Source organism: Nerophis ophidion, linkage group LG29 (genome assembly GCF_033978795.1).
Source record: "Nerophis ophidion isolate RoL-2023_Sa linkage group LG29, RoL_Noph_v1.0, whole genome shotgun sequence".
Lineage (NCBI taxonomy): Eukaryota > Metazoa > Chordata > Actinopteri > Syngnathiformes > Syngnathidae > Nerophis > Nerophis ophidion.
The window spans coordinates 12,034,663-12,047,381 of record NC_084639.1 but is presented as its reverse complement, the minus strand read 5'-3'; the positions used below and the strand labels follow the sequence as shown (position 1 = coordinate 12,047,381).

General features: G+C 40.7%; 1 protein-coding gene and 1 long non-coding RNA gene across 2 annotated transcripts in view; one reads left to right on the top strand and one right to left on the bottom strand.

Moving 5' to 3' along the window:
• Window positions 1–12,719, bottom strand: part of gpc2 (glypican 2) — a 43,768-nt gene that overhangs the window by 4,701 nt on the left and 26,348 nt on the right. Inside the window, exons 9-10 of the mRNA XM_061892016.1 lie at window positions 10,270–10,406; window positions 10,036–10,208 (exon numbers count right to left, since the gene is read on the bottom strand). Coding sequence (XP_061748000.1) covers window positions 10,036–10,208; window positions 10,270–10,406 — 310 coding nt within the window. The remainder of the gene's footprint in view (window positions 1–10,035; window positions 10,209–10,269; window positions 10,407–12,719) is intronic.
• Window positions 1–12,719, top strand: part of LOC133546164 (uncharacterized) — a 52,815-nt gene that overhangs the window by 25,156 nt on the left and 14,940 nt on the right. The window lies entirely within an intron of this gene.

Sequence of the window (12,719 nt, the reverse complement as noted above, 5' to 3'; positions counted from 1 at the left end):
CCCCTAATCAGAGCAAAGCATTTTTGGTTAAAAAAAAGAGATAAAGACGTGAAATACAGCACTATGTCATCAGTTTCTGATTTATTAAATTGTATAACAGTGCAAAAATATTGCTCATTTGTAGTGGTCTTTCTTGAACTATTTGGAAAAAAAGATATAAAAATAACTAAAAACTTGTTGAAAAATAAACAAGTGATTCAATTTGGGGATTGTAATAGAGATCCATCTGGATTCATGAACTTAATTCTAAACATTTCTTCACAAAAAAAGAAATCTTTAACATCAATATTTATGGAACATGTCCACAAAAAATCTAACTGTCAACACTGAATATTGCATTGTTGCATTTCTTTTCACAGTTTATGAACTTACATTCCTATTTTGTTGAAGTATTATTCAATAAATATATTTATAAAGGATTTTTGAATTGTTGCTCTTTTTAGACTTAAAAAAAAATAATAATCTCACTTACCCCTTGGCTTACCTTCAAGTACTCCCAGGGGTACGCGCACCCCCACTTGAGAACCACTGTTTTAGTGTCTTACTGTATATGGAAAAAAATAGTACTAATGTTGATTTTTTACAGTAAAAAAAAAACGTAAAATCTATTGTCGATTTTGCAGTCTACAATTTGATTGATAATTTGTTTTGAAATCAAAAGTCAAGCGGATAATCAAGTACAGTATTTATCTTTATTTTAACTAAAAATATTTTTGGAATAATAGATGATGTCATATTTTGATTTTGATAATGTTACATTTTAAAAGAGATGCAATTGCTTGCAGTACAGCATTTTTAATGTCAAAAGGAAAAGAAAACAAATATATTTAGTAGGAAAAGATTAAGCATTGTGAGGACTGGTGGGCATTGTGATGCCGGGTTCGATTCCCTCGAGGATGCGTTGACGTGAACACAACAAAGGTAGGATCTTAAAATATTTATTTAACAAAAAGGAAGCTCTGAACAGAAATACTGGAGCTAATAAAAAGGCAAACCAAAAACGCTAGTATGAAAACTAGGAAGTAAAAATAGACAAACTTAAATAGCACGTTGGCACAAAAGAGAAAACAAATCATCAGTATGTAAACTGGACAAAACAAGTGGCTTAGCGTGAGAAGCTAGCGAGAATAGAAATACTTGCGAGAAAGCAAATGGTCAAAATCCAGACGTACAGTGGTGTGAAAGCAAACTATGAACCCAGACTGAACAAAGAAAAGAGGAAAGCTTATATAGGGAGAAATCAAGGAGAACCAGGTGTGTGTAGAAAACGAGGAGCAGGTGAAATCAATGTGTAACCATGGTAACGGACTAAACAGGAAGTAAGTGGGTCAGAAGAGAATGAAACTAAGATGGAAAAATAAACATGTGAAGATCTGAGTCACGGATCGCAACAGTATTCCCCCCCCAAAAAAGACAGATTCCAGATGTCTCAAAGAAAACAAAAACAAATAAGAAAAACTTGAACCCCCTCCCCAAAAACAGAGTCCACAAACGAAGGGAGGGTGGAGGGAGGCCACGGTGGAGGGTCGCCAAGTCGTGTGTCCCCGAATCCACCGAGGACAAGTCATGTGGCGGCGGCGGATGGAACGCCGCTGCTGAAAAAGTCTTGGCGGGCGACCTCGAAAAACACACATCAGTGGCTGCCTTGCAGGATGACGCTTAAGCACCATTGTCATAGCAGGCTTGGATGTAGCAGATGAGGGTGCGGGTGCTGCAGCCGAAGAAGGCGGCGCTGTGGAGGCAGGCGTAGTCGTCGCCGTCGTCGTGGAGGCAGGCGTAGTCGTCGCCGTCGTGGAGGCAGGTGTAGTCGTCGCCGTCGTGGAGGCCGGCGTAGTTGTCGCCGTCGTGGAAGCCAGCGTAGTCATCGCCGTCATGGAGCCCGGCGTAGTTGTCGCCATCGTGAAGGCCGCAGGAGCCAGCGGCGGCGTGGAAGCCGCAGTAGTCGTCGGCGGTGTGAAAACCGCTGTCGTCATGGCCGTGGAAGAAGGCGTAGTAGTTGGCGTGGAAGCCATAGTCATAGGCGGCGTGGAAGCCGCAGTCGTCGACGCAGGTGTTGGAGTGGGTTCCAACTTAGGAGCTGGTGTGGGCTCCAGCTTTGGAGCTGGTGCTGTTGTGGGCTCCAGCTCTGGAGCTGGTGCTGGAGTGGGCTTCTGCTCTGGAGCTGGTGCTGTAGTGGGCTCCAGCTCTGGAGCTGGTGCTGAAGTGGTCTCCAGCTTTGGAGCTAATGCTGGAGTGGGTTCCAGCTTTAGGGCTGGTGCTGGAGTGGGTTCCAGCTTTGGCGCAGGTGCTGGAGAGGGTTCCAGCTTAAGGGCCAGTGCTGAAGTGGGCTCCAGCCTAGGAGCAGGTGCTGGTGCGAGGACCAGGCAAGAGTCTATTGCTGGTGTGAGAATCAGACAAGAGTCCATTTCGGGTGCGAGAACCAGGCTAGAGTCCATCTCTGGTGCGAGAACCAGGCTAGGGACAGAACTACATGGACTAGGACAGCGACTAAGACATGGACGGAACACAGGTGGTGGAGGACGCGCTGGAGTTTGTGGCTTAGCAGGTTGCAACTGTGCTACCTCCGTAGCACAGCTGCTAACCTGAGCCCCCTCTTCAAACAGTGGATGCCAGACGTATTCCTTATCATGTGAAGAGGTATCTAAGGGTGGGTGGAGGGAGGTTAGGAGGAAGGCAGATTCTTCCCTACTAGAATTACTAGAAGAACCCTTAGAAAAAGGAGAAAACCCCATAGATTTGGGCTGGGCTTGAGGACTTAGTGACTGAGATGAACAAGAAGGTGAAAATTGAGAACTAGACTTGTATCTGGAAAAAACGTCCTTATGGAGATCCTTCTTATCAATATTGTCCAGAAAATTAAAGTCAATATAATTAGAAAAAGGCTGAGAATTATAGTCCAAAAAATTCTTTTTGATGACGTCACCGGAAGGCGTTACCGACATGACGTCACCGCTGCCGTCTGTGAAAGAGACATGGCGGTCGAAAGAAAGTGTGGACATGTAACTAAAGGGATTACCAGGCTTGTGAGGAGTATCCTGGATGGGTTGAAGTTTGCTGTGTTCGCTGAAAGACAGTTGTGGAGTAGAAGCGTCACTGCATTGGGCAGCTCGAGCCGCTTCGGAAGGCACATCACCGTAATGACGGATCTCTGCCTCCCGTGCTCGGAGCTTTTTCCACGTGCCTATATCAAAGGCTTTCTCTTTCCAGCTGTCAATCGCGAAGGAATCTCTTGCTGGGTTCATACTGTGAGGACTGGTGGGCATTGTGATGCCGGGTTCGATTCCCTCGAGGATGCGTTGACGTGAACACAACAAAGGTAGGATCTTAAAATATTTATTTAACAAAAAGGAAGCTCTGAACAGAAATACTGGAGCTAATAAAAAGGCAAACCAAAAACGCTAGTATGAAAACTAGGAAGTAAAAATAGACAAACTTAAATAGCACGTTGGCACAAAAGAGAAAACAAATCATCAGTATGTAAACTGGACAAAACAAGTGGCTTAGCGTGAGAAGCTAGCGAGAATAGAAATACTTGCGAGAAAGCAAATGGTCAAAATCCAGACGTACAGTGGTGTGAAAGCAAACTATGAACCCAGACTGAACAAAGAAAAGAGGAAAGCTTATATAGGGAGAAATCAAGGAGAACCAGGTGTGTGTAGAAAACGAGGAGCAGGTGAAATCAATGTGTAACCATGGTAACGGACTAAACAGGAAGTAAGTGGGTCAGAAGAGAATGAAACTAAGATGGAAAAATAAACATGTGAAGATCTGAGTCACGGATCGCAACAAGCATTTTGTTAACGCATATTATTTACCGGCTTTCGCGGGCCACATAAAATAGATTTGGCCACCAGAATTTTACAGTAAAAGATGGTGTTTTTTACAGCATATATAAAAATAGAAAAAATAGCATGGAATGGAGAAACAATACCAATGTTTTTAGCAGTAAAATTCAAGCAATAGAGTTACCAGTTGTTTTTTTCCCTAAAATCTTGTCGTTTTAATGTTGTTTTTTGTTTGTTTTTCAATGTTTTAGTGTCTTACTGCGTATGGAAAAAAACAGTACCAAAATTGATTTTCTACGGTGGGAAAAAAACTAACATAAAATCTATTGTCAATTTTGTAGTGTACAATTTGATTGATAATTCGTTATGAAATAATAAGTCAAGCAGATAATCAAGTACAGTATTTATCTTTATTTTAACAAAAAATGTTTTTCGATTACTGGATGATGTCATATTTTGATTTTGGCAATATTACATTTTAAAAGATATGCAATTACTTGCAGTACATGATTTTTAATGTCAAAAGGAAAAGAAAACAAATATATTTAGTAGTAAAAGATTAAGCATTTTATTAACGCATATTATCTCCAGGCTTTTGCGGGCCACATAAAATAGATTTGGCCACTAGAATTTTACAGTAAAAGCAGTTGTTTTATTACAGCATATATAAAAATGGAATAAGTAGAATAGAATGGAGAAAGAATCCTACTGTTTTTAGCAGTAAAATTCAACCAATAAAGTTACCAGTTGTTGTTTTTTTTACCGTAAAATCTTGTTGTTTTAATTGGTTTTTGTTCGATTTTTAATGTTTTAGTGTCTTACGGCGTGGCGCAGTGGGAGAGTGTCCGTGCGCAACCCGAGGGGCCCTGGTTCAAATCCCACCTAGTACCAACCTCGTCACGTCCGTTCTGTCCTGAGCAAGACACTTCACCCTTGCTCCTGATGGGTGCTGGTTAGCGCCTTGCATGGCAGCTCCCTCCATCAGTGTGTGAATGTGTGTGTGAATGGGTAAATGTGGAAGTAGTGTCAAAGCGCTTTGAGTACCTTGAAGGTAGAAAAGCGCTATACAAGTACAACCCATTTATCATTTATTTACTGTAAATGGAAAAAACAGTACCAAATTAGATTTTTTTACGGTTAAAAAAGAACAACATAAAATCTATTGTCAATTTTGCAGTCTACAATTCAATAGATAATTTGTTTTGAAAATCATAAGTCAAGCAGATAATCAAGTACAGTATTTATTTTTATTTTAACATAAAATATTTTTGGAATACTAGATGATGTCATATTTTGATTTTGGTAATATTACATTTTAAAATATATGCAATTGCTTGCAGTACATGATTTTTAATGTCAAAAGGAAAACAAAACAAATATATTTAGTAGGAAAACATTAAGCATTTTATAAAGCATATTATTTCCTGGTTTTCATGGGCCACATAAAATAATGTGGCGGGACAGATTTGTCCCCTGGGCCTTGAGTTTGACAACGGTGTTGTAGATTGTCACTGAAGGCATCAAATCTATGAATGATCACATATGGAGTTATATACTTAACAACAAAAGGTGAAATGACTGAAAACATGTTTTGTATTGTAGTTTCTTCAAAATAGCCACCCTTTGCTCTGATTACTGCTTTGCACACTCTTGGCATTCTCTCGATGAGCTTCAAGATGTAGTCACCTGAAAGGGTTTTCACTTCACAGGTGTTATAGTTTTGATGCCTTCAGTGAGAATCTACAATGTAAATAGTCATGAAAATAAAGAAAACGCGTTGAAATGAAAAGGTGGAGTCCAAATTTATGGCCTGTAGTGTACGTTTTTAATAATAATATTGGGGGTAAACTCTGATACTATCATTTTAATTATTTATTGTATTAATTTGTATTACTCTTTTTTTTTAATTTGTAAATGAAAATAAAAAATATACAAACAGTGAAGGATGTTTAATACAACATAATACACAAGTTTATTCAGAATATCAACAAAATTATATTTCTAATGTACCTGTTCAATATAAAAATTGTATAGTACTGTACTAATATTGTATATATTTTGGATTTTCTTTTTTAAAAATAATATCAAAACTAAATACAAATATTTAAAATAATAGCATATTTTTATTGTCTTTTTTTGGACACTACTGTGATATTCTTTTTGTTCATTATTTTCTTAGTTTTTTTTGTTTTTCCTCTTTTTTTTTCCTCAATGTTGAAGTGTTTACCTTCTCTTTAAACTCCACCTCAGCTCACTACTTACGCAGTCCTTCAGTAGTTTTTTTCACCAAATACTTCTACTCTTACTCAAGTAATTATTTGTATGACTACTTTTTACATTTACTTACAGTAGAAAGAGGATTCATATGACCCCCATTCGTCACGGTTTTCCTGACACATGAAACGGGACAAATTTGATCAAATGTTTAACATTAAAGCTGCTAAAACCAATTCAATGTACATTCGTATATGCTAAGCTATTTAAAATAACGTGGACCCCGACTTAAACAAGTTGAAAAATGTATTCGGGTGTTACCATTTTGTGGTCAATTGTACAGAATACAGTATGTACTGAACTGTGCAATCTACTAATAAAAGTATCAATCAATCAAAATCAATAAAATAAAAACATTGTTATCTTAGCTTTTGTGTTACAAGTGATGAAGTTCTTAGTGTTATACATAATATGCCTTAATAATAATGAATTAATTTAGTTTTCAGAACATATTGAGGGCCCTAAAGTGTGTGATCGCCATTGCCGATTAATACCTTTTAATGACGATCATGGAAACCGATCCCCTCTGGCTAATATTGTCTTTATTTTTAGTCCCCCAGATGACTAGCTCGCAGCTAATTGTGTATGTCTGTACACCGTGTGCAGACACTCCCCAGAGTAAATAATAATCACTTCTATTACAGCAAATAAACTACAGTTCTTAGTATCTTAAGTGTCATTATCAATTGTTAGTACAAGACTAAACTGGCTACACACCTTTTGCAAGCCAAGAGCAGGCGAGCTAATAGTTATATTATAATCTTGTCCTTTTGGTCATAACCCAAAGCTCATGACCATAGGTGAGGCTGGGAACGTAGATCGAGCGGTAAATTGAGAGCTTTTCCTTCCGGCTCAGCTCTTTCTTCACCACAACGGATCGATACAGCGTCCGCATTACTGAAGACGCCTCACCGATCCACCCGTCGATCTCACGATCGACTCTTCCGTCACTCGTGAACAAGACTCCCAGGTACTAGAACTCCTCCACCCATTTGCCATTTATTAAGAAATTCAGTGAGTCGTAGACCTCCTGTCAGGCGTGTCCCTGACAGTTTGACTGTTTTAGTTTTTTCCTCTGCATTTGTCTTTGTTTCCTCTGCATGTGTAGTGTTTCCTGTCAGTGCTCTAATTTAATTGGTTTCCTGTCTTTCTCCCTGAGTGTTGTGTCCCCTCAGATGCGGCTGATTGGCACCTGGCCACACCTGGTGTCAATCAGCCCGATCCTATTTAGACCTGTTTTCTCCTCCAGTCTGTGCTGGATTATTGTCATGTATTGTCGCTCGTGTCATGTCGTATCGTTGCAGCGTAGCGGTAAGCTATATTTGGTAGCTTTGTGTAGCTTTCTGTCTTTTGTTCCCTGCTTCCAGTTTTGTTTGTTCATAGCCTAGTTTGTTATCCGCCTCGTGCGCGCTTTTTGTTTGTACCCTTTGTTTGGTTTTGTTTTAGTGTGTAAATTAAAGGCCTACTGAAACCCACTACTACCGAACACGCAGTCTGATAGTTTATATATCAATGATGAAATATTAACATTGCAACACATGCCAATACAGCCTTTTTAGTTTACTAAATTGCAATTTTAAATTTCCCGCAAGTTTCTTGTTGAAAACGCCGCTGAATGATAATGCGTACGCGTGACGTCACTGACTGTCAGGAAATATTAGCGCTGCACCACTCGCGGCTAAAAGTAGTCTGCTTTAACCGCATAATTACACAGTATTTTGGACATCTGTGTTGCTGAATCTTTTGCAATTTGTTCAATTAATAATGGAGACTATAAAGAAGAATGCTGTTGGTGGAAAATGGTGGATTGCAGCTGTCTTTAGCACTGAGACACAGCCGGTGTTTCTTTGTTTGTTGTGAAGCGGAGCGGTCGAGCGAACATGTTTTCTCTACGTCAACCAGCATGTTTTGGGATGGGGAAATTGTGATATATATCTTATCGGAGACATCATTGGATTATTTGTCGTCCTGCAGCAGCAGCAGCTGTGAGCTTGGCTCCTCGGCTTCTCTCTGAGACACTGCGTGTTCACTGCAGCCATCCGACCTCGAGGTATGTCTTTACAGTCTCTTACAATACTTAAAATCACACAAAAACTCTATTAAAACAATAAGCAGATAAGGGATCTTCCAGAATTATCCTAGTAATAAATGTGTCGCCTGGAGCCGTCGCTTTTTTTTCCCTTCTATTCCTTCACTATCAATATCTTAATTCACGAATCTTTCATCCTCGCTCAAATTAATGGGGAAATTGTCGCTTTCTCGGTCCTAATAGCTCTTACTGCTGGTGGCTCCCATTAAAAACAATTTGAATATGTGTGGAGCCCTGCAACTTGTGACGTCACGCGCACATACTTCCGGTACAGGTAAGGCTTTTCTATTAGCAACCAAAAGTTGCGAAACTTTATCGTTGATGTTCTCTACTAAGTCCTTTCAGTAAAAATATGGCAATATCGCGAAATGATCAAGTATGACACATAAAATGGACCTGCTATCCCCGTTTAAATAAGAAAATCTCATTTCAGTAGGCTTTTAAAACCATGTTTTCTTACTCAACGCCTGCCTCCTTCTCTGCATCTTAGGGTTTGTCACCAACTAACTCTGACACCTCCTCCTCAGGACTACTCTGCTACCTTTATTTTTACTTTTTCGAATCTTTTTGGAACGCAAGAGTAGCCCTAACACAACCAGAATTATTCCGTACATAAGACGCACCAGGTTTTTGAGAAAATTAAAGGACTTTAAAGGCCTACTGAAATGAGATTTTCTTATTTAAACGGGGATAGCAGGTCCATTCTATGTGTCATACTTGATCATTTTGCGATATTGCCATATTTTTGCTGAAAGGATTTAGTAGAGAATATCCATGATAAAGTTCAAAACTTTTGGTCGCTAATAAAAAAGCCTTGCCTGTACCGGAAGTAGCAGACGATGACGTCACCGGTGTGAGGGCTCCTCACATCCTCACATTGTTTTTAATGGGAGCCTCCAGCAGCAAGAGCTATTCGTACCGAGAAAACGACAATTTCCCCATTAATTTGAGCGAGGATTTGTGGATGAGGATATTGATAGCGACGGACTAGAAAAAAGAAAAAAAAATCAAGTACAAAAAAAAAAGGCAATTGCATTGGGACGGATTCAGATGTTTTTAGACACATTTACTAGGATAATTCTGCGAAATCCCTTATCTTTCTATTGTGTTGCTAGTGTTTTAGTGAGTTTAATATTTCCTGATAGTCGGAAGGGTGTATCTGCGGGTGTGTTGACGCCAGTGTGATGTAAATCGACGGCAGCTGTACGGACGGCACAAGCTCAGCTGATCTCCGGTAAGTGGCGACTTTTTACCACAATTTTCTCACCGAAAACTGCTGGTTGACATTTGGTCGGGATCCATGTTCGCTCGACCGCTTTGATCCATAGTAAAGTTTCACCTCTAAACAAGGAATCACCGATGTGTTTGTGTGACTAAAGGCTAAAGCTTCCCACCTCCATTTTTCTACTTTGACTTCTCCAATATTAATTGAACAAATTGCAAAAGATTCAGCTACACAGATGTCCAAAATACTGTGTAATTATGCGGTTAAAGCAGACTACTTTTAGCCGTGTGTGTGTGCAGCGCTAATGTATCCTAACAGTCCGTGACGTCACGCGTACACGTCATCATTCCGCGACGTTTTCAACAGGACACTTCACAGGAAATTTAAAATTGAAATTTAGTAAACTAAAAAGGCCGTATTGGCATGTGTTGCAATGTTAATATTTCATCATTGATATATAAACTATCAAACTGCGTGGTCGGTAGTAGTGGGTTTCAGTAGGCCCTTAAGTGCGCCTTATAGTCCGGAAAATACCGATCTCACTAATGGATGACTGGCCTCGTAATCGGCGCCTACTCGGAACATCCCTAGACGTTTGAGAAACACCTATTTTGAGGGCCGACATTTGCGGGATGTGAACAAAACTGTGTGAAGGCACTGACTGTCCATAAAGTCCACGTCCTGTCCGCTCTGTGCGTGTCTCAGCTTGTTGGTGACCACCCTCAGCTCCATGAGCAGCTGCCTGGTCCTCACATCCGGCCGTCCGAGGTCCACCTCTATCTCCGGGTTGTTGATCTGACTGGCCAGGCCGTCGCCCGTCACCTCTGGAAGATACCTGAAAGGTCCACGCAAAAAAACGTTCACGACGTTCACGCGGCCCGTGGGCGCTCGCTCACCTCCCACGGCTCTGCCCGTTCCAGCAGCGGTCCTCGTTGGTGACGTCAGAAGCCATTTTGTCATCGCTGCAGATGGTGTGTGGGAGGGACACCCAGAAGCTCCCCATGGGCCGCAGACGCTCTTTCAGTTCGGTAACCTGCATGGAGGCAGCCTGTGAGTCGGACTAAAAGTGTTCTGTTCCGCGTGGAAGCCACAGCGCTTGTCGCGTCCCTTCCACCCACGTGAGTCAGAGTTTTGTGGGAAACAGAATATGGTCGGAAAGACATGTCTGCTATGTCGCCGAAGATCGGTTGTGAAGTCTCCTTCTCACGTGCCAAAGCAGTCCGACTGATATCATCTCATAATTTAAAACTGGGGTTATTTTGCGGCCCCCAATTTAATTTAAAGGCCTACTGAAATGAGATTTTCTTATTTAAACGGGGATAGCAGGTCCATTCTATGTGTCATACTTGATCATTTCGCGATATTGCCATATTTTTGCTGAAAGGATTTAGTAGAGAACATCGACGATAAAGTTCGCAACTTTTGGTCGCTAATAAAAAATCCTTGACTTTACCGGAAGTAGCAGACGATTCGTGGATGAGGAAATTTAGAGTGAAGGACAAGAAAAGAAAAAGAAAGGCGATTGCAGTGGGAGCGCTTCAGATGTTATTAGACACATTTACTAGGATCATTCTGGAAAATCCCTTATCTGCCCATTGTGTTGCTAGTGTTTTAGTGAGATTAAATAGTACCTAAAAGTCAGAGTGGTGTGGCCACAGGTGTGTTGACCGCGACTGTCTCTGAGGGAAGTCACGCAGCTGCAGCAGGACGGAAGGTCCGCTGATGTCTCCGGTAAGAGCTGACTTATTACCACAATTTTCTCACCGAAAACTGCCGGTTGACATGTGATCGGGATCCATGTTCGATTAACCGCTCTGAACCATAGAAAAGTTTCACATTCGGGAATTTTAAACACGGGTGTGTTTGTGTGGCTATAGGCTAAAAGCTTCCCACCTCCATCTTTCTACTTTGACTTCTCCATTATTAATTGAACAAATTGCAAAAGATTAAGCAACACAGATGTCCAGAATACTGTGTAATTGTGCGAATAAAGCAGACTACTTATAGCTTGGATCGGGCTGGAAAATAATGTCCGCTACAACCCGAGACGTTAAACGCACTCCTCATCATACCGCGACGTTTTCAACACAACACTTCGCGGGAAATTTAAAATTGCAATTTAGTAAACTAAAAAGGGCGTATTGGCATGTGTTGCAATGTTAATATTTCATCATTGATATATAAACTATCAGACTGCGTGGTCAGTAGTAGTGGGTTTCAGTAGGCCTTTAAAAGTTTAATGTTAGTGCGGCCCGCAAGTTTTATATGAATGGCGCTTAACAGCGTTGTGTTATTTGGGTCCAAAATGGCTCTTTCAACGTTCTGGGTTGCCTACCCCTGCGTTAGTGGAAAAGCGGCAAATGAGTGAACGCGAAATAGATGTTGCCATGGAGACAAGGGTTTTCTTACGTGCCTGGCTGCAATTCACACCACGACACCCGTCCGTCAGTAATAACAGTCCCCGTTGTGTAAATGGAAAAAAAAAAAAAAACGAATACAATGATTTGTGAATCCTTTTTAACCTATATTCAATTGAATAGACTGCAAATACAATATATTTAATGTTCAAACTGGTAAACTTATTTTTTTCTGCAAATTATTATTTCATTTGGAATTTGATGCCTGCAACATGTTTCAAAAAAGCTGGCTCAAGTGGTAAAAACGACTGAAAAGTTGAGGAATGCTCATCAAACACTTATTTGCAACATCCCACAGGTGAACAGGCTATTTGGGAACAGGTGGGTGCCATGATTGGGAATAAAAGCAGCTTCCATGAAATGTTCAGTCATTCACAAACAAGGACGGGGTGAGGGTTATCACTTTGTGAACAAATGCGTGAGCAAATTGTCAAACAGTTTAAGAACAACATTTCTCAACAAACTATTCCAAAGAATTTAGGGATTTCACCATCTACGGTCTGCAATATCATCAAAAGGTTCAGAGAATCTGGAGAAATCATTGCACGTAAGCGATGATGTCACGGACCTTTGATCCCTCAGGCGGTACTGCATCAAAAAGCGACATCAGTGTGTAAATGATATCACCACATAAGCTCAGGAACACTTCAGAAAACCACTGTCAGTAACTACAGTTGGTCGCTTCATCTGTAAGTGCGAGTTAAAACCATGAAAAGCCAAAGCCATTTATCAACAACACCCAGAAACGTCACCGGCTTTGCTGGGCCCAAGCTCATCTAAGATGGACTGATGCAAAGTAGAAAAGTGTTCTGTTGGCTGACGCAACCACATTTCAAATTGTTTATTGTCAGAACCATCCGGATTGTTGTAGGCGCAAAGTTGAAAAGCCAGCATCTGTGATGGTATGGGGGTGTATTAGTGCCCAAGGC